General features: G+C 40.8%; 1 protein-coding gene across 1 annotated transcript in view; it reads right to left on the reverse strand.

Moving 5' to 3' along the window:
* Positions 1-19,499, reverse strand: part of NLK (nemo like kinase) — a 125,016-nt gene that overhangs the window by 37,343 nt on the left and 68,174 nt on the right. The window contains exons 2-3 of the mRNA XM_020963195.2: positions 17,311-17,440; positions 10,880-10,935 (exon numbers count right to left, since the gene is read on the reverse strand). Coding sequence (XP_020818854.1) covers positions 10,880-10,935; positions 17,311-17,440 — 186 coding nt within the window. The remainder of the gene's footprint in view (positions 1-10,879; positions 10,936-17,310; positions 17,441-19,499) is intronic.

Here is a 19,499-nt window from a genome sequence, read left to right on the forward strand (position 1 = left end):
CACAAGAGACAGGAAAGACAAACAAGCACAAGAAATGAGTCAAAAGAAGACTGAGATGGATGTTTAAAGACCAAACAAAAACCAGATAAAACAAAGGAAAATATATAGCAAAGGGATGAAAACCATGCTTAAGGAAAAGAAAACTTACGAAAGGAAGTGGATTACAATGCTCAAGGGCCATAAGTATATGAGAGAAAGAAGAGACCGTTTATTAGGGGAGACAAACAGAAATGGTCCAATCTTTTCCAAAGTGAACTCTGAATGGATATATTAGGTGGTAATGGATAAACTATTTCCTTTCACAGGTGCTAATGCAGCAAAAGCTGTTTTAAATAAGAATCCTGGTGTGGCAATCACCATGGCAGGGGAAGAAGATCTTGTTTTAATATCATTTTTAAAGTGACTCTAGGATGAGAATGTTTCCTACAATTTTTGGTTTATTACTTAAGAAAAGTCTTCTATCAGGCTCGCAAAACGACTGGGAGACAACCAAAGGATACACTTTTGCTAATTAAACTGGGTCGGCTCCTGGATAGAGAAACTAAAGGTGCTTATCCTGTTCCCTGCAAAACCCTGCATCTCCCAGGGATGGGAGGAAAGCACTACTTAAATTGAAAAGCACAACACAAAAATGAGCTGTTATTTTACAGAAGGCTACTTTTGGGACAAAACATCTTTGACCAATTTTTCAGTTCCAGCTAAGGTATACAACAGGCAGATCAGCATCTTATGGGGAAAGTTCATTTTTTAATCTCTCAGAAGTTAACAGATCAAGTCAATGTAGTACGAAATAGACACAAATCAAAATAAAGTGTCACTTGAACTAAGTAAGCCCTTCTTCTCTCTCCTTTGGAAAACTGCCCATTCAAGATGATCTTCCATATTCAAAACTACTGGAAGAGTATTTGTTAAGGGTGTGCACATGGAAATGGCGTCTGGCACATAGCGGGAGCCGAAGAAATGCTTTCTGATCGACACGATGTACGTTTGACCACACTTGGAAAGTTCAGCTGTGTCACCTTCCAATGCCCTGCAGGACTGCCAAGTTCTCTGAGGTGCTGCTCTTAACTAAACTGAGTCAGCAGTGGGAGCGTGGCTAGTTCGCAAAGGTCGCAGACGTCCTGCTGCTCCCGTGCCTTCTCCAACGCAGCCTGGTCTCATGTGCTGCTCTGTGGCTTTCTAATCCCTGGCTTCCCCATGTCACACATGGCTGCCTCCTGGGGAAAGCAAACCTTTAAAAATAAAACCAAAATGAGAGCAGCGATAGGTAGGGAAGGTTAAATACTACAGCTCCGTGTGCTTTCTTAAATGCGTTTAGCTGGAAGGCTAATAACCAAAGGGGGCTGGCTGAGCAGCACAGGAGACTGATAATGGGGCAACAAGGCCTCACAGAATCTCAAATTAGGCTTTGGTTTTGAGGCTTTATTATGACTCTCTAACGGTGAGGTAACTGGAAATCACTTCTTTCTACATACATCAGGAGTTTGGGTTTTTTTTCTTTCTTTTTAAAAAAAGATTTAGTGTAATGGATTTCTTTGTTTTCACATTGCCTAGATTTCCTTTTGGGGTTATTATTTGTTTTTACATGCAGAGGTGGAGAGAATCAAGCTTCAAAAACATTAGATTTGTTTGTTTCCTTCCACTAGAACAGAGGTGTGGTTTCCTAACTAAAAGCTAACATGAATAAGCTGCTACGAATGTTAACAGTGAAGGATTCTCCTTAAAGTAAGTAAAAAGGAGACGCAAAGATGAGCAGGTACTTCAAAGAGGACTCGAAAGTCCCACCAAACTCCAGATTCTCCATGTACCAAAGGCAGTCAGCATTGTCTAAAAAGACAGGGAGCCACTTCAGGAGGTCAGACCGGCACAGGGAAGGGATGGGGTTGGCGAATTTTATCCCCAGGGCTGTCACTGCAGGACCTGCAGTCAGCAGCACCAGAGCCGAGGGGAATCGGCTGCTCTGACCAGACTCTGATTAGAGTGCATCAGCAAGGGCAGAGCTACATACGGTTGCTCTTTGTTGTTCTTCAGTCATTTCAGTTGTGTCCGACTCTTCCCGGCCCCATGTGGGGTTTTCTTGACAAAGATGCTGGAGTGGTTTGTCATTTCCTTCTCCAGATCATTTCACAGATGAGGAAACTGAGGCAAACAGGGTTAAATGACTTGCCCAGGGTCACACAGCTAGTGTCAGAGGCTGGATTTGAACTCAGGAAGATGAGTCTTTCTGACTCTAGGCCCAACGCTTTAGCCGCTGCACTGCCTAGCTGCCCATACAGTTGCTCTATCCATCAAACCAAGTGTTGGTCATCTAGAAGATTACATTTTAGGTCAGACAATAGCATCTTGAATGGGAATAGTAAAGAAAGTATGGACTTCAAATGAGATGTGTATTTATGTGAAGTAGGTATTTGCCTGAATTTAGGGATACGGTAAATAAGGGAGAATCCTAAGGCAAGATGTAAGTGGAGAAAGAAATTTCTACCTCTGATTGTGTAGGTAATGGAACTTCTCTAGCTATTGGAATGATGCCGATGATGAGACCTGACTTGAACAGTACAATTATATCTTGGCAGAAGACTGGGAGGTACAAGTAGGATGTGCAGATGTTTGGGATGAAGAGGGGAAAATGAAGAGGTTGGAAATTGTTGTTATTTGTCCTTTATTCTCAAAGAGAACCAATGACATCAGGAAGGTGATGTCTTGATTTGCAAGTATTTAAGTGAGGCAGAGCTGTGCAGAGTCGCCAGCCTCACTCTTTCCTCCAGAGCTGGGTCCAGTGGCCAGATGTAGACCAGGACGACTGGAGACAACCCGAGAGTCAGTTGGAGGCCTTGGCCTTTTTAAGCTAATGTCTTTTCCCAGGTCTCAGTTTGTCTGAGGCAAGGCCCAGTCAGTGATTAGGGCTAGGTAAGAAATGAGGCAAAAAATGACCTCTTTTACCTATTCAAGTGAGTAAAAGAGGCTGCACAGAAGCATGATGGCCAACAGCTTTTCTCTCTCTGACCACCTGATCTCCTACAGACCTTCCTCTTCAGAACTGCAGGATCATGGGGTGCTCTATGCATCTCCATAGTGCTTGAGTGAGCACAGTGAGGAGCTGGGACCTTTCTGGCATGAAGTTACCAAAGGAACTAAAGAAATTCCAGAGCAGGCTAAATTTTCTGCCAAGGGGAGTAGATGCAGTTCTGTATGTGCTGAGCCTGAAGTCAGAAGGAAATGTATTAATAATTTTTTTTAAAAAGCCTTCCAGTTAGCTCAAAAATAACAGATATAGGAAAAGAAAAATCCATAATCTGCTGCATGAAATTATTTTCCAGAAAAGAGAAAGATTCTGAGAACTCATTCTTCCCCCCCATTTTCTATAAACTTTATGCAACAGAAATTTCATCAAACTTGCTACAATTAAATCTCCTGAGTTTGTAGATAATAGAAACCAAAGCTAAAGAAAGTTATACAAAGATATCGCTCATATATTAGGAAATATTTCTTGAACAGATCATATTAGATAAGGGTTTTACAAACATTTTTAATATAAATTCTAACTATATTTCATAGACAATGGAACCAACACACAGAAGCTGAATTTGTGGAGTGAACTCAGTTGTCCAAATTTTGGAGTCCTCTGTGTCTGCTTCTCTAGCGACTGAGCATCTCTTAAGAGTCCACAGTACAATGTTAAATCATGTCTACAATTGCTTTAAGTGCTAATTCTGAAAATTTGCCACTTCCTTCCTCTGTCTGAAAGGATCACATTCCACAACAATGCTCACACAAATTAAAACATTCCTTTCTTCACTTAGATGTCTCTTTTCCTAGAACAGGTCCGCAGAGGAAGGAAGCCTTAACCCAGTTCTTCAATGTATAACTGATCTGATCTGAAATAAAAAACGAGGGCATTTAAGTAGCACAGATAATGAAAATCCGGTTTACAAAGACTACTGCTTTCAGTCAACCCTGTCCACATAAAAAATAAAGAATGATGGGCCACAGTGAAAGTTGTTTCTTTTTGCTGAAATAAAATGAGATGGCCCTCAACCACAAATTCTTGACAACAAAAACACAAACATGAAGGTGTCTGCACATAGAAGGCCCGTAGGCACTCAGTCAGAATTCCTGACCTTTTTTGAATCTGGCACATGCTTCTCTACAGAAATTAGTGGAATAAAATGTCAAGTTTTTAAAATGTTTGACTAGAATGCAGGCAAATGTGAATCTCATTTTATCTTTTTAAAACAGTATCTTGCACTTGCTCAAAAAACTACCAGCACTGGAATTTAAAGCTAACTGGAAAAAAAAATGATACTACCAAAAAATGTAGAAAAAATGAGCCAGCAAACTGTCATGCTCCATGCTTTGGGTGGCACATGCAGGCCCAGTGGCTGAGTCTATTGGGACAAGGCCACGCCTGTGCAGTAAGAGCAGGAAGGGCACCCCACAGAAGCAAAGTGAGCTCAACCTTCAACCGAGCAGTCTTGGAAAAGGCAAACTCTGCATGCAAATGCTCAGGGAGTCTGCTAGGGAAATCCATTTTCATTTTACCCATCTGCAGGGGCCAGGGTGCCTGCCAAGTTAAAAAAAAAAAAAGATGGAGAGAGAGTGGGGAGAAGAGAGACTGGAAACCAAGAAACCCAAACTGACTGAAGAATTAACGTTTCCTTTGCTAGTGGCCGGGGGGCACGGCTCCATTCTGCATTCCTGTGACTCTGAGTGACAGGTTGGTTAGGGTGAGGCCTTCATACACCCATCCATATGAGCCCCATCCCTCCTGTTTCTCTAGCCTACACTGTGCCCTCTGGAACCCCTATCTCACATACTGCCCTTTATAGTAGATGTGTGTGTTTGTGTGTGTGTGTGCACACGTATGCACATACAGACATATATATTTGCATTTATCGATATGCGTATGTGTTGTTCCCTCCCAGAGAACTGAGGCTCTTTCTGGCAGTAGCCAGAAATTATTGTCTTTGGAGTACTAGCACCCCACTACTCCATCAGTAAGGTGCTTACTAATAGATCCTTGACGAGTTTCATTGACATTGTTATCCCTTTGGATTCTGAAATATGATTCTAGAGACTGTGGCCTCTCCAGCCACGATGTTTCTCGTGGCAGTCACAGGAGACCAGAGAAGGTGCCAGGCTGCAGTCTCCTCACTCTACCCCATGCCCATTCTCTACCTCCAACCCTTACACGCAGATTCCTCACTTATCTTCTTCACTCACAGGATCATGGCCAGGTCAATTGACCACATCCAATGACCTAACAAACTAATAAAAGCAGCTCACATCTACATAATTCTTAAGGAATTCTCACTTGTGCCAAGTATTACTGACCATATTGCACAGATGAAGAAATTGAGGACCTGAAAGAGATGAAGTAATGTGCCCAAATTTCCATCTCTAGGAGATGAGGACATTGACATTCAAACCCAGGTCTTCAGTAGACAAATCCTGGTGGACAAATTTTTTGCCACATCACCGCTGCCTCTCAAGCACACTTATGTACCAGATTAGATTTAATAAATCTTTTTTTTAGCTCACAGGTCCTTCCTCACAGCTAGGAGGAACTCACCACCTTGTACAGTCTGGCCTCAAATATCCTCCTGCCTGACAGAACCTGATAGTAATCTATGCTTCTCAAGTTCATCCTAAAACTCAGTACACCTCACAATGTCAATAAAAGCCAAGACCAGACTGATATCAATACCCCAAACAGCTTTGACAGCAGGATGGCAGAAGAATATCTCTCAATGAATCATAGGCCCATGTTCACTCAGTCCAATACTGCCTGGAATTCATCACGATTTTTGTTTATGTAATTTTGGAGATGCAGGCAACTGAAAATGCAAGTAAATAAAACTGAGAAGAGGGACAATGAAAAAAGAAGAGCCCTTTACAAAAAATAAGAACAAAACAAAATGGGACCAAATCCAAAATAATCTTCCTACTCTTCCCTTCAAAAAGACAATTATGTCTAGGGTCTTCCTCTCATGTCCTGGGCACCCACTAATATCTGTTAAGTAAACAAACAGATAAAACATTCGCTGGCACTGACACTATGCCAGAATGGTCTATTCTGCATAGAGAGGTATCACTTAATATCACTGTTTTATGAGCTATTTAGTTCTAACAGTCATGGGAGAAGGGGGGATGATCCCACTAAAAGATATTAGGCATGGTCTTAAAGGAAAACAGGCTATTAAAAAAGGAACTATTTTAACTGAGATTGGCAAAATTCCAATATGTTGACAAATTATTGCTGTGCCGTGGGGGACAGTAGAGGCAGTATAGTATAGTGGATAGAGGTGGGCTCAGTTGTGAAGACCTAGGTTCAGATTCCAACTCTGACACCTGCTGCGTCACCCTGGACAACGCACAAGCTCTGTACACTGCATGCCTCAGGCAATCCTCCTGCCGGCAATCTGCAACGGTGGAGGAAGTTCCCTCTTTTGACAAAATAACTGATCTTTCCAGTATGGCAAGTGAAGCATGCTCTTGACTATGTTGTGGCCACAATTCCTTGTTCCTGTCTTGTGTTCTATGGCCTCCACATCTTTGCTCTGCCCATCTTTATTTACTTTAGTCCTACCCACTCTTTAATAGCTCAGCTCCAATGACATCTCAATCTCAAAGTCTTCCATTTCTGCTTCACATTCCATGTAGCACTTTGCTTAAGCTTCTCTTTTGTACTTATCATCATTCTGCATTTAATTACTTACGTGTGTTTCATAACCCCATTAGACTGTAAACTCCATGACAGCAGGGATCATAACACAGTTAATCTAGGACTGTCCCCAAGTACCCAGTTGGATGAGTTCAAAATCTGCTCATCCCCACATGCTAAGGAATGAATATACAAATGACATATAAAACCATGTTCTTTTTGTTTTACATACTCAAAAAACACTAAAAAAAAAAACTCTTTACAAAAATATTCCCTGAAAAAAGGACAGCAGACTTCCACCACCATCCATGCTTCTGGTTATGTGATCTGGAAACACAAAGGTCATCCTCCATTGTACTTGTTCCTGCCTAAGGGAAACAGGACCAAGGCTCTGCAGCTTGTCACAGCAGTAGTTATCTACAGTACTCAGGCACTACATGTTTCCTCCTAGTTCTTCATTGACTCCTGGCATCCCTGGGAGCTAAGAAAGTACGGGGGAATCAGCTGAAAGATTTATATACTATTGGCCCTGAACTTTTAAGTGGCAATGATGGCAAGACAGGACCAGAAATGCTATCCACTAAGGGTACTTTTTTTTCAGTCCAGGATATTCAGAAATGCAGTTACTATCTTACCAGGTAAGTTGCTGAACCACACCAAGTGACAGAGGTGGCTTGAATAAACTGCTAGGAGGTGGCCTCACTGGCCTCAAGAAAACAAATTCCTGTTTAAACAATGGTTAAAATATTGCTCTTTGGGTGCCATCATGCCAGATTTCATAGTCTTCTGGTAATCATTCTTATCAGAGAAGGTTTGCTTCATTCACACTATTCAGTGCTTCCTTCAAATCTGTGCTTTATGTGTTTCAACATGATGACAACAACAAGCTTTCTCCAAAAAACTCTATATTTGCCTAAGGCATTACGCCTCATTCTCAACCTCAAAGGGACATAATGATGAACTCAATGTTGGGCCTACCTACGTGTATGTTGTAGTTTAAAATTTCTAAACTCAAGCATTTATTATAATCATTTATTTATTATTATAATTTTATTATAAATTGAGATTTAGTAATCTTGAGGTTAATAAATTTCAAAATAAAAAGTTTGCCAATTAAACATTTAGTATCAGCTTCAGTGCCTTTTATAACAAGATGAAAGTCACTAATCACATCCCAGATTGTTTCCTTGCAGATTTAACATACATGAAATAAAACAAGGAAATTGCAATCCTCTAATGTGAGGTATTCTCAGCTCATTCTTCGTGTTACACAGAAAGACTGAATGAAGCTTTCCTACAGCATCCACGGACTATACTGTCCTGAGAAGTTGACAAATTAGACACAATAATGTGAAAACACAAAAGCAATATCAGTTTTCTTGGAATTCACCACTCCTTCTATGCATGAATTTTCCATAATTCTCATACTGTGTGGGCAGATATACTGACGTGAAATTCAATAAAGACATTCTTTTCTGCAGTTTGCCTCAAGCAAAGCTAAATGTTTTCCTACCAAAAGGATAGATTAAAAACAACCTGAATTTCTTTTGGGCAGAGATCTAGCCTTGTCAATTACACATTCCGAGAAACAGACCTGTAATGCAGCTGGAATCTCTCGCATGGGGAAAAATGTGTTTGTGTAAGAGAGAGAGAACTGTATGATGGTATATCTATGATGGGTACGCTTAATTATCTTGATTATACACAAATTCTCATAACTCCTCAGATTTCCTAAAATTATAATTGACTTTGAATCAGCTTTTCAGACAGCTTCTGCTGACAACAAAACCAGTGATCTTACTGGCAGCATCCTCTAAGGGGAAAAGAAGTATGTGGCACCCGATTTACAGTGTGAAAAGTTGCATTATTTTTTCCCCTTACAACTAACAATCAGAATTTAAGAAGCATTTCTTGAGGGCTGGTACTGATGCCTTTATCCACTGAATATAAACTGCTTCTTTGGCTCATGCCACCGTGTTCAAAATGCTGCAGTAACGGGTCATGTAACTTAAAGATTGTTGGCTTCTATGTTCTCAAGACCAATTTCTACTGGCCCAGATCCAAATTATGGGAAAGGCAGAATTAAGTTAAAGGCTGATGCTAAAAATATAACATACTCCAATGTTTATGATCAATGATATGTGCAAAGGTTTTTTTTTTAAACTAGAGATAAAATATGTGATGTGCTATGCTGCCTGGATATTACAGATATTACAGAGTTGGAGTTCACAACCTCGGGACAAATGGCAGGCTATTATTTTGAGTTTCTGATATTCTTGTAATACAGGTGGCAAATGTTCTCATTTCTAAGAGTGAGAAAGTGATATCAATGGTAGAATTAATTCACATTTTCAAAACATGTGTTACAGCAGAACTGACTGTACTTGGCATTTATTAAATAAATACCCTGACTCCAAAAAAGTTTTCTTTACCAGAAAGTATATAATATTGTAAAATCTCTCAGCAGAGAGATTTTGTTATCGAAAATTTTGGAAACAAGAATGCATTTCAGAATGTGAATTCTGACCAGACTTCGCTGGTTTTTCAGGTGCTGCTCCAGCAGGGGGCACTCTTGTCTCTCTCAAGATAGTCATCTGCCTAGTGGTGGGCAGAGGTCCCAGATGGCTGGGCCCATGCAGGACCTACCAACCTCCATGGAGACCAAACTACCGGAGCAGGCCTTGGCCTAGCCTGGCATGGTCTCCAGAAGCCGACCCTGGGCAGGGTCATTGCCACTACCTCTTCCTAGAGGCAGCTAAGAATTTCTTCCTACCCTATCGCTCCTGGCTTTGTTCGTGGAAGATGTTAATTAAGGTGTCCCAGAACAATAAGCCATGTTCATATATGAAGACAAATAAAGGGAAAGATAGAACATACAATGCTGGGAAGTAGGAAGAAGCTAAGCAGAAACTTTAACATCATTAAAGATTTGTTGTGAAAAGTAGGGATGTCAGGGGGTTATAGGAGGCCTATAATGCTAAAGGGGGAATTTGTCTTCCAGGACACACCCATCCTCTGCTCTTCAGTGCTTCCTGAAATTTCATACAGTCTCCATAAACCAGGTGGCTGTACTTTACATTTGGAACCAGTCCTGATAAAGTGGATTTGCAGGCTCTGACTAGGCAGACGCTCTTACCAGTTAAGCTGGTTCAACTCAGGTAAAAATTATGTTTTTCTTACTTTAATCATCATGCTTCATTCTGAAACAAAAGCCCATGTCTAGTAATCCTATATGACCACAATGTTTAAAGTACACAAGCCACTGAATCCTGAAAATGAGTTAGTCTCGTGTAAAAAACACTGTCGGCTCTTGAGAAGGCCAGAGCACTCCAGAGAGCTCTGGAGTACTCACCAGTCCCGTTCCCTACATCCGTCTCCTTTGGGAAACTCCTCAATGTTCCTAGCTCTCCAGAACTCATCAAGGACGTTCCAGAACTTTGCTGACACAGCCATTATCTACCACTTGTGAAAAAACTGATCTCCTCTTGCTCATTCTAAGTACTTAGGAAGTAAAAATATCTCACTGGAATGTTTATCTCCACTCTTAGGCAGAAAATACCAATGTGAATGAATTTCACTTTTGTGACATTAGCAAATCCATTTTTTCAGTATATTCCTCAACTTTCATTTTAGAATTTAAAACATCAAATGATAACTCACCTAGGACTATCTGACGAAGTAAATGGAAGCTAATCCTAATTTTTCTTCTACATACAGACTAGTCCCAGAAGAATATGAAGAGATATCACTATTATTACAGGATACTCTTTTTTTTATGACAGGATTTTCTTATGAAAAAGACCTGATATGCCCTTTCAGAAAATAGCTGCAGCAGTAACAAAGTGATATTGGATTATTTCTTTCAAGGAACTCACCAGACTCCAAGTATTTAACTTGCTAATAGTCACCCCATACTACACAGGAGCAGGGGGCAAATGGATTTTACAAGAGATGTAGAGCAGTTAAAAGACTTGCTCAATGTCACATTGAAATCAGTGGTAAAATGGGATTACAATTTGATTATCCTAATTTCTTTCAATACTTATCTCTGCTCAATTTTTATCTCTTCTAGGGTCTAGAAGGTCTGTTTTGGGGAACCACCTTGGTCAGAATGTGACTGCAGGCTTTAGGTTTTAAAATTACCTGTTCTGGGAGGTACCTGTTCAATTACTTCCATAAGGCTGACATTTACATGCAGTACCTTACCAAGAAGGATACATTTCTTCAAAGTAGTCAATGTGTGGAGGTTGGAGTATGTCAAGGGCAGAGAGTACCTGAGGAAAAGGAAAAAAAAAGTCACAATTAGAGAACTAAGAGGGGAAGAAAATTCATCACAGAATACATTCAGGGAAGCCCCTTCAGCCCTCTGATAACTTCCCAGTTCAATTCCAGCCATGCACTGGACGTGAGTGCCGACTTTACGAGTTTGTTTTCTTCAGACAGTTCTGCCTGTGCCAAGTGACTAGAAGATAAACCACACTAAATATGTCTGCTGCACTGAAGAGAATCCGACAGGCCAACTGCTGGCTACCCCACAATTATGCATATATCTAATGTTGTTGCAAGAGATCACCTCAAGTTTGGGTGGGGAGGGGGCAGAGAAGCTTGTAGCTTTCGTGCCATACTTACTGTCTGGATGCGAGAGTGGCTGAGATCAGGAGCACACCAGACACAGCATCTACCAAGACAACCTGAGGCATGCCATCAGAGAGACAATCAGACAGATCTCTCTGCCTGTTTCCTCACACCTCTACTTCCCCTAAAGCCCTCTTTATGTCTATTATATCCCTCCTAAGCAGTGAATCCATTTTACTAATGGAAATCCTAAATCAACTAAATGACAGGACAGAATGGCAGGCAGTGGAAGGAATAGCATCTTACATGGCTCTAGAAGCCTCAAGTTCCTGATTTTGAGCTCATTCCACCACATGGCAGTGACCAGATCCCTTAAGGACTACTCCCCTTTGGCCAAGCATTTCCTATTTGCAAAGTTCAAATCAAGGTAACCTTTTTCTGTCAAGTGGCAGCATCTATGCACAATTTAAAGGCCAGTTAGGCAAAGTGGTTTCTGAATACTAAAAAATTTTTTTTATTAAGATACCCGTCTTCTTTTCTGATCTAAAATGTTTATACTCAGGGTATTGGAATACAATGAAAATGACAGATTTCCCAGTAATGTCAAGGACTCCTTTTGATGATAAGAGAAGTAAGTTCATTCTCTATTTTTCTTTTTCTTTCTTTTTTTTTTTTTTAAAAAGCTCTAATTACTCAATGTGCTCAGTCCATGCAAATTTGCTCCAAAGTAATGTGATGGACCAATTTCTGAACATGAATATTCAACTCCTGGAGAAGGCAATCGGAAATTAGTGCTTCATCTGACATCTCCCTGACTTAACATTCCGTTTCTGAACAACGTACATCCTGCTTTTGGGAGTAGAGAGAGAAGGCTGGAGTGACAGTGTCCATTAGACAAACCCATTTTACACTTCAAATCTATCTGCTGTAATTAGGGGTTATCCAGAGGAAAGTGACAGCCATACATTTGAACCCTGATACACAAGAATAGAGCTTGCTTGCTTTCTTTTTCCATACTCTCTGGTGAGGATATTTGTAGAAAAGCCACATATAAAAAACAGGGCTAGACATGTGAACCACAGTACGCAGTGGTGCATTTGAAGCCATGAAGGAAATGACATTTCAGAACTCGGTATGGAATCTTTCACGTTTGTGGTCATGTTCTCCTCCTTCTCCTCCTCTTCTTCCCACCCCAAAATGAGCATGCTAAACTTGATCAGGAGAAAGGCTTACCAAGCATTTCTGGAAGGCAACTCTAGTATTTCAGTTACATGAATATGAAGCTAATCAGGATAAGCCAGAAATGGCCAGTGAGATGAAAAGGAGCCAGAGTCAAAGGAAGGTTTTTGAGACCCAAGCCCCAGGTTTTCTGCCTGCCTGCTTCCTTCCTAAACCAGCCACACTGCCACCCAGCCTTTACTTCAATGCAGCTTTCGAAAGGGCTGCTTGGCTCTTTGTAGCTTCAAAATATTTGCAAACATTGACAAATTATCCTCCTAACTATATGTTTTGAAGATCCAAGAAACAAAAGCAATTCTTTCAAGAGTTACCAAAAAATCTTATTCTGAGAACTTAGTTTTATGAATTTTAACTTTCATGTTAGAAGATACACACACACACACACACACACACACACACACACACACACACAGCTTATATGATCAGCAAACAACTTAGCCTTGATTAAGCCTTCACTCACCCAACCAAAGCAAGTATTCCTTTGTATTGTTTCACGTTCAAGCAATTAGATGGCACAGTGAATAGAGTGGGGGTCTGGAGTCAGAAGACTCATCTCCCTGAGTTCAAATGTGGCCTTAGACACTTACTAGCTGTGTGACCCTGGGCTAGTCACTTAACCTTGTTTGCCTCAGCTTCCTCAGCTGCAAAATGGGCTCGAGAAGGGAATGGCAAAAGACTCCAGTATCTTTGCCATGAAAATCCAAAATGGGGTCACGATTCTGAAGTACGCTGAGGGAACCCTGGGCAAGAGGTTCAAAGAAGGCTACATACAGTACATTTAATTTTAGTAGACAACCAACCAAATACCTTGCTTTCCTCTCTTTCCCACTGCTCCTTGGGGGCTGTGCCTTTCTTATATACAACAGGGCATCACAAAGCACCATCAGCTTCCTCAATTACAACAGGCAGGTCCAATTCCCCATGGGTAATCTGCTTCCGAAACAGCTTTGGCTACTTCTTTCTCCGCAGCAGCAGAGCCCCTCAGTACACAAATGAGCCCAGTCCATCCAATATATGGAATTAAATGGCGACCATCTGGATTTCTGTACTGATCCTCCTGGGAGTCTATGGGAAAATCTACCATCCCAGTGAAATCTGAGAGTTCCAACCTTCCAATCTGTTACCAACCCAGACTACCTGCATACCTCATCAATGGTCTAGCCCATGAATTATGCCCAGACCACATACACTTCAGTACTAATGGATTAATGATAGGCTGCAAAGGGCTATTGGTTTCTACTGGTGTTATACTTCCATCTCCACAGCCTGATGGAGCTACAATCTTGAGGATGTAGGTTTTCCCTCCACTGATGCCTATTGCCATTTGGGGGACCCTGGCAAAGTTATGATATTACTGACCATCACAAAAAGGCCCTGTCTGAATGGTGCCACCCTATGCAGAGGACGCTGGGAGCTGTTCATTTCCTGCCTCTATCTTTCCTTTTCTCTCTCCTCAGAGTGGTTCAGATTGTTGAGCTCAGGACAAGGAGAGGTCTCACATCTCCATGGTAAACGTCTGACCTGGAGAGGGGGACAGTGTCAGAGACCTGAGAGCAGTGTTTTCTGCCTTTTCTGTCTGCTGATCTTGGTGCTGGTCAGGTGCATTCAAGACCTAAGGGACAAGGCATCTCCAGAGAGCTTTCCATAATTTTCTTTGGTATAGACAAAGTAGTCTCTCTTTCTTTTCCCGTGTTACCAGTTTACAATGATGATAAATGGTCATCACCCGGTAGTAGTAAGTGTGGGCTCAGTAGCCTTGGAGACAGCTTCGAAAAGAACACTGCCAATAGCTAGGACGTTGGTAGATCTTCTATGACAAATAAGTAGCAACCGAAGATTAAAACCCACTCTGCACAAAGCAGCTACATCACACGACACCACTTCTGTTCTAATTTTCTCTCTGCATGACAACGTCCAAACTCCGCAGCCCAGCATCAGAGACTTCCGAAACCCAACGCCGCTCATCTCCTACCCCTCCCGAAACAAACCCTCTGCAGCAGGAATCTACAAACTAAAGGTTTATTGTGTTTAGAAACATACAAACAGTTCTTAGCTCCAAGGCCCAGGGTCTGCCCCTCTAACCAGTCTGACCACCCCTAATCTATACTCTTCTCTTCTCTGCCCTCGCAAATTTTATCCAGACTTCAAGAACTTAACTTCCTCCATCTACTAAGCTTTCCTCTAGCCCACAGTGATTTCCCATCATCTGAACTTACTCCAATAACATTGATTGCCTATGTCAATCATTCTAAATTTATCTTCTACAATCCACTGTATGATATTGCTATTTTTTCCAGTGTCTATATTTTCTTTCAGGTTAGACAGCACACTTCTTACCAGAGGGGCCCATTTTATACTTTTTTGGATATTGCCCACAGAGCTATGTACTCAAGAGGTGACCAACGCTTCTCAAATATCTGTGGAATGAATGAGTTCTCTGGGTCTGAAAAAACTCCACTAACCTCTCCACCTTGGGCTGGTTGCTTCTCGCCTGTTCTGCTAGTCCCAGGATATCTCTGGAAGATAGCTATTTAAATGTAGAAGAAACTGGGGACAAAATGCCATTTGTCATTTGAACTGTCGCCACCTTTAGGCAGAAGTAACAGCAAAGATGCTCTGTTTTGATAACACACCAGCAGTTCCAAGCTTTAGGAGGCCATGTTTTAATTAGTAAGATTTTAAAGAGTCCAGTTTGTTTCTTTTTTCTTGCTTCTCACTCTGACACCGTCTTTGTACCCTACCCTAATTAGTAACTCTATGGGACTGAGTCACCAAGCTAAGACACGAGCCCAGAGAATCGGCAGCTTATTACACCATACATCCTTTCTATACCACGCATAGCAAACCACTGAAAATGTCAAAACAAGTGGACTCCTGGCATCACCTCCCTAACATTCCTTCACCACAGAAACCTGAAATATTCTTTCCTTGTTTCTCTGACAATGCACCGAGGATGCTAAAGGTTCTCATGCAAGTAGAAGAATACAGAACCAGACATTATGAATGTCTGACTCTGGATCACTAACAAATCTAAGCCACTAGACACAAAATAACAGCCTATTACTTCACAACATACCTTTTACAGGGGGGTTACAATAAGGTAGAAGCACTAAACCCCTGGAAAACAAGTTTTAGTAAAGGAAACCACCTTGGGCTGATAAAATAAACAGGACATTTCATGGCCCTCTGTCAGCCTACAAACCTTTAGAACTGAGAACTCTATGGACACAAATTTAGAGCTGGTAGAACCTAAGGTTATCTAATGTAACGTCCTCATCTTTGACATGAGGAAATGTAGGTTTAGGAGGTTAAATGACTTGCCCGATGTCACATGCACACACTAAGAAGTAGAACCTAAATCCTCCTTAGTCTCTCCAGCCAGGGGGCTCTTTTCACTACAAGGTGAAGGAATGCGAATGGATGTACCCTGGGCAACAGCTCAAAACACTCCAGGTGCCAACAAACTGGCCAAATCACAAGAAATCCTTTTTGTCCTTTTAAGAGCTTTCACGATGGCAATTAAGACAGCACATCTGAAAGCTGCTTTACAGAATGAAACACTCAGCTTAAGGAGGAAATGTTTTTAGTCATACATGTCATTTCAGGTAAAAACTTAAGAATATAGAAAAGAAAAATCCCCATCTCTTGTTTGCAGGGAAAGGCATCTTTCAAAGTGCAACGCATTCTACTGGCCCAGCAAGAAAAGCTGAGTCTTGACTCTGAGACCCAATCATCAAACCACATGCAAATGAGCAGGATTATGACACCTATAAGCAGTAGATTATTTTCACAGGAGAAAGAACTCTACCTAACAGTTCTAATTTTAATTCTGATTTAAAATATTAAAGGACAAAAAGAGACGCTTCAAAAAGGGGCCAATTATTATCAATTAAACTATTCAGAATAGATATCACACGTGGCCTTTATGTTGAGTATTAATGTTGTCCCTCAGCTAATAATAACATCTGCTTTGCCTCAATCAATACTGACCTGTCAGTCAATACACTTCAGCTTTCATGTAAACTTGCTTATTAGTTTCAATCACAAAAAAGGTATAATTTACCCAGGAGTTCTACACTCCTTAATAAAAGCCTAGTTGTAGTTTCTTTTCTAATTTATTTTTCCCACAGATGTAAGCACCACTTTATAGGCTTTTAAAATATTGAACAACTTAAGCTCTTGTAAATTAAAAATAGACAAACATAATCTGACAGGCAGAGACAACCCATACTAAGAATTTATAAGTCAACTTGACACTAAACAGAATCAATGCTTCCTAATATGGAAGGTAGGCCTTATATAAATGAAAAGACAATTCACATTTAATCAGAAGCATAACCTTAAATTTCAGGCCTCCAAGCAAAATTCTAGAAAGAGATCCTCTACTTTTTGTGAGCCTCAAGTATGTGCAGGGTTTGCTTAGGAGAGAGTGATATCATGGTGCCTAATACACAAAAAAGCCTACAGGGGAAAATGCACTAAGGTGTTCGGCTCAATTTAAACTTGGGAGACAATTGTGTCTCCTGGATGGCACAGACCTCAGGCAGTCATTACACAGCAGCTGTGAAGGTGGCAGGTGGGGATGGGAAGGGAATAAGGCAAAGCAACCCAAAGGCAGACTGTCTCCCTTGTCACTTTTCATCAGAATGGCGGTTCCCTCTATACAGCTCATTCTCTGAGCCTCAACTACAGGCCTCTTGAGCCCCTGCTGCACCCAGTACCACACCTGATCTTCACCTTTATTTGCATGCTGCCTTTCTAACTAGCCTCTGCCATCACTGCTGTGAATGGATGGGTGGAGGAAGAAGCCCAGCATAAGTCCTCAGTTCACTTACGTTATCATGCTTAAAAAAACACAACATCTTCAGTTCGCGGAAGACCCTTTTGCAAGAGACCAGATTCTGGAAGACGTTGGGCATCTTTTTGAGGGCGACTCTCTTTCCATCTCTTGGATCTGTTACTGACCTAGAGAAGCAAAAGGAGGGAGAGAAAGAAAAGGGTGGGGGTGTTGGGTCAGTCCCAAAGCTTGTTCATTCTGAACACTCAATACTGCTTTCCCACTATCACATTCAGTGCAGTAGTAAGGAAGACAAGAGGGGCAGGGAAGCTCCCAAAGGGTTCTTGTGCAATTCACCTGCCATCTTTTTGCTTGCTCCTTTAAAATAGTATCATTACCACAAATTTCTGTAAGTACCTACCTTTTACTTTTTAAAGAATTTACTTATCACAATATAGTTCAGAGAATAGGGACCCATTATCATTATGAACTCTCAAGCATTCTTTTCCTACTTCTTGAGAGGACACAAGCACAGGTTAGGTGAGCTGCCTGGGGTCATCCTGTCAATGTCAGGACTTGGACCTGAACACTCCAAGTCCCAAATTTGTTCCACAAGTTTGTCCCATTCTAACAAGGAATGGGAAGATTGTATCATCCCCATTCTAAAGTGGAGGGAAATGAAGTAAGGTCATATAGTTTTAGGCTTTCATTTAAAGAAAGTTCAAATCATTCTCAGACAGAAACATTACAAGTCATAATCACATCACATTTAAACATTTTTCGTGGTTTACATAAACATTCATCTTTTTTAAAAGCTAGAAATAAATACAGGCATTTTCAACTTTGCTACTTTACACCCACTAGGAAAAAAAGTCACCCTTTGTTTTCAACAACTCATAGTTTTAATTCTTTGCATACTTTCAAATTTGATACTTTTAAAATTCGTTCCTACTTCAATTGAAATCTTTTCCTCAAACCGGCAAACTGGTCACAAAATTCCACTAATACAGAACAAAAGAAAGTGGATTTTATTCTGAAATTAACCTCTTTGGTAAAATTAAAATGCAGCGTGAAATGCAAAACATGATATATTTCCTAGCTGTACCTCACAGGAAATTATAGTATCTGGAGTCCAGAAGTAATATGACCAATAAAGATGCAAATTTTTCTGTTGGCCTGGCCCTCTCCTATCTTGTCAGGCTAGGCCACTAGCAGCCCATAACTGGGATCAACGACTCTTCTGCTGTAGTACAGAATATCTTTTTACGGAGATCTTTGTTACTTCTTATATTTGGTCTACACTTATTAAGTCACCATAAGACTAGGGACTGATTTTATATAACATATCAAGAAAGAATTCTAATTCAATTTAATCAATAAAATAACCTGGTTTTTTCTTAGTTTAAAAATGTAGCTTTGGTGACTTCCTCATAGACTTCTAAGAGACACAGTTATATAAAAGAAGAAAAAGCACAAGGGAAGAAAAGAAAATGGGAAAGAGTAAATTAGAAAAGGAAGAGATGGCAGCTGCAACAGAGAAAAAAAAGACAACCTGAAAGGGCACCAGTCAGAACCAAGCGAAGGCAAGGGCAGTGATTCATGCATGGGGCCCAGAATGCTCAGGTCGATTCACCAAGAGGCACAATTTCAGCTGGACCTTGAAACCCACCCAAACTTGATGTTTGCCCAAACACACTACATATACCAAGAAGGGCGCAGAAATCCTTAGATTGAGCATCTCTAGGAAAGCCAAGTATGAGAGAATGTGAATGACCTATTCAGGGGGAGAGAACAGACTTATCTGGATGAAGCGAGATAGCGGAAATGTGTTTAATGTTACAAAACATGGTATTCTAGTGAAAAGTATGACTATCAAACATATTTAGTAGATAATTTACAATCAGGAAATATACACATATTTTAAAGAAATTAATATTAACTAGTATTAATGGAAAAAGTGTGCCATGAAAGAATACAGCACATAACTTAAAACTTTATTAATATAGAAGGTGTTTACCTGGGCACCAACTAAAAGGTAGATTTCTGCAGCCAATTTAACTCCTCTCGTTAAAAGTCAAGTTATACACACTTAATGTGTTCAGACTGGAATGATACTAGGAAACATCTATGCTCTTCCCACACAGGATCATCACCCGAGTTCAAGCCCTTATCAGTTCTCTCTAGGACTACAGGGGGACAGGTAGATGGTGCAGTGGATAAAGCATTAGGCCTGGAGTTCCTGAGTTC

Source organism: Phascolarctos cinereus, unplaced genomic scaffold, assembly GCF_003287225.1.
Source record: "Phascolarctos cinereus isolate Bilbo 61053 unplaced genomic scaffold, phaCin_HiC Scaffold_5;HRSCAF=322, whole genome shotgun sequence".
Lineage (NCBI taxonomy): Eukaryota > Metazoa > Chordata > Mammalia > Diprotodontia > Phascolarctidae > Phascolarctos > Phascolarctos cinereus.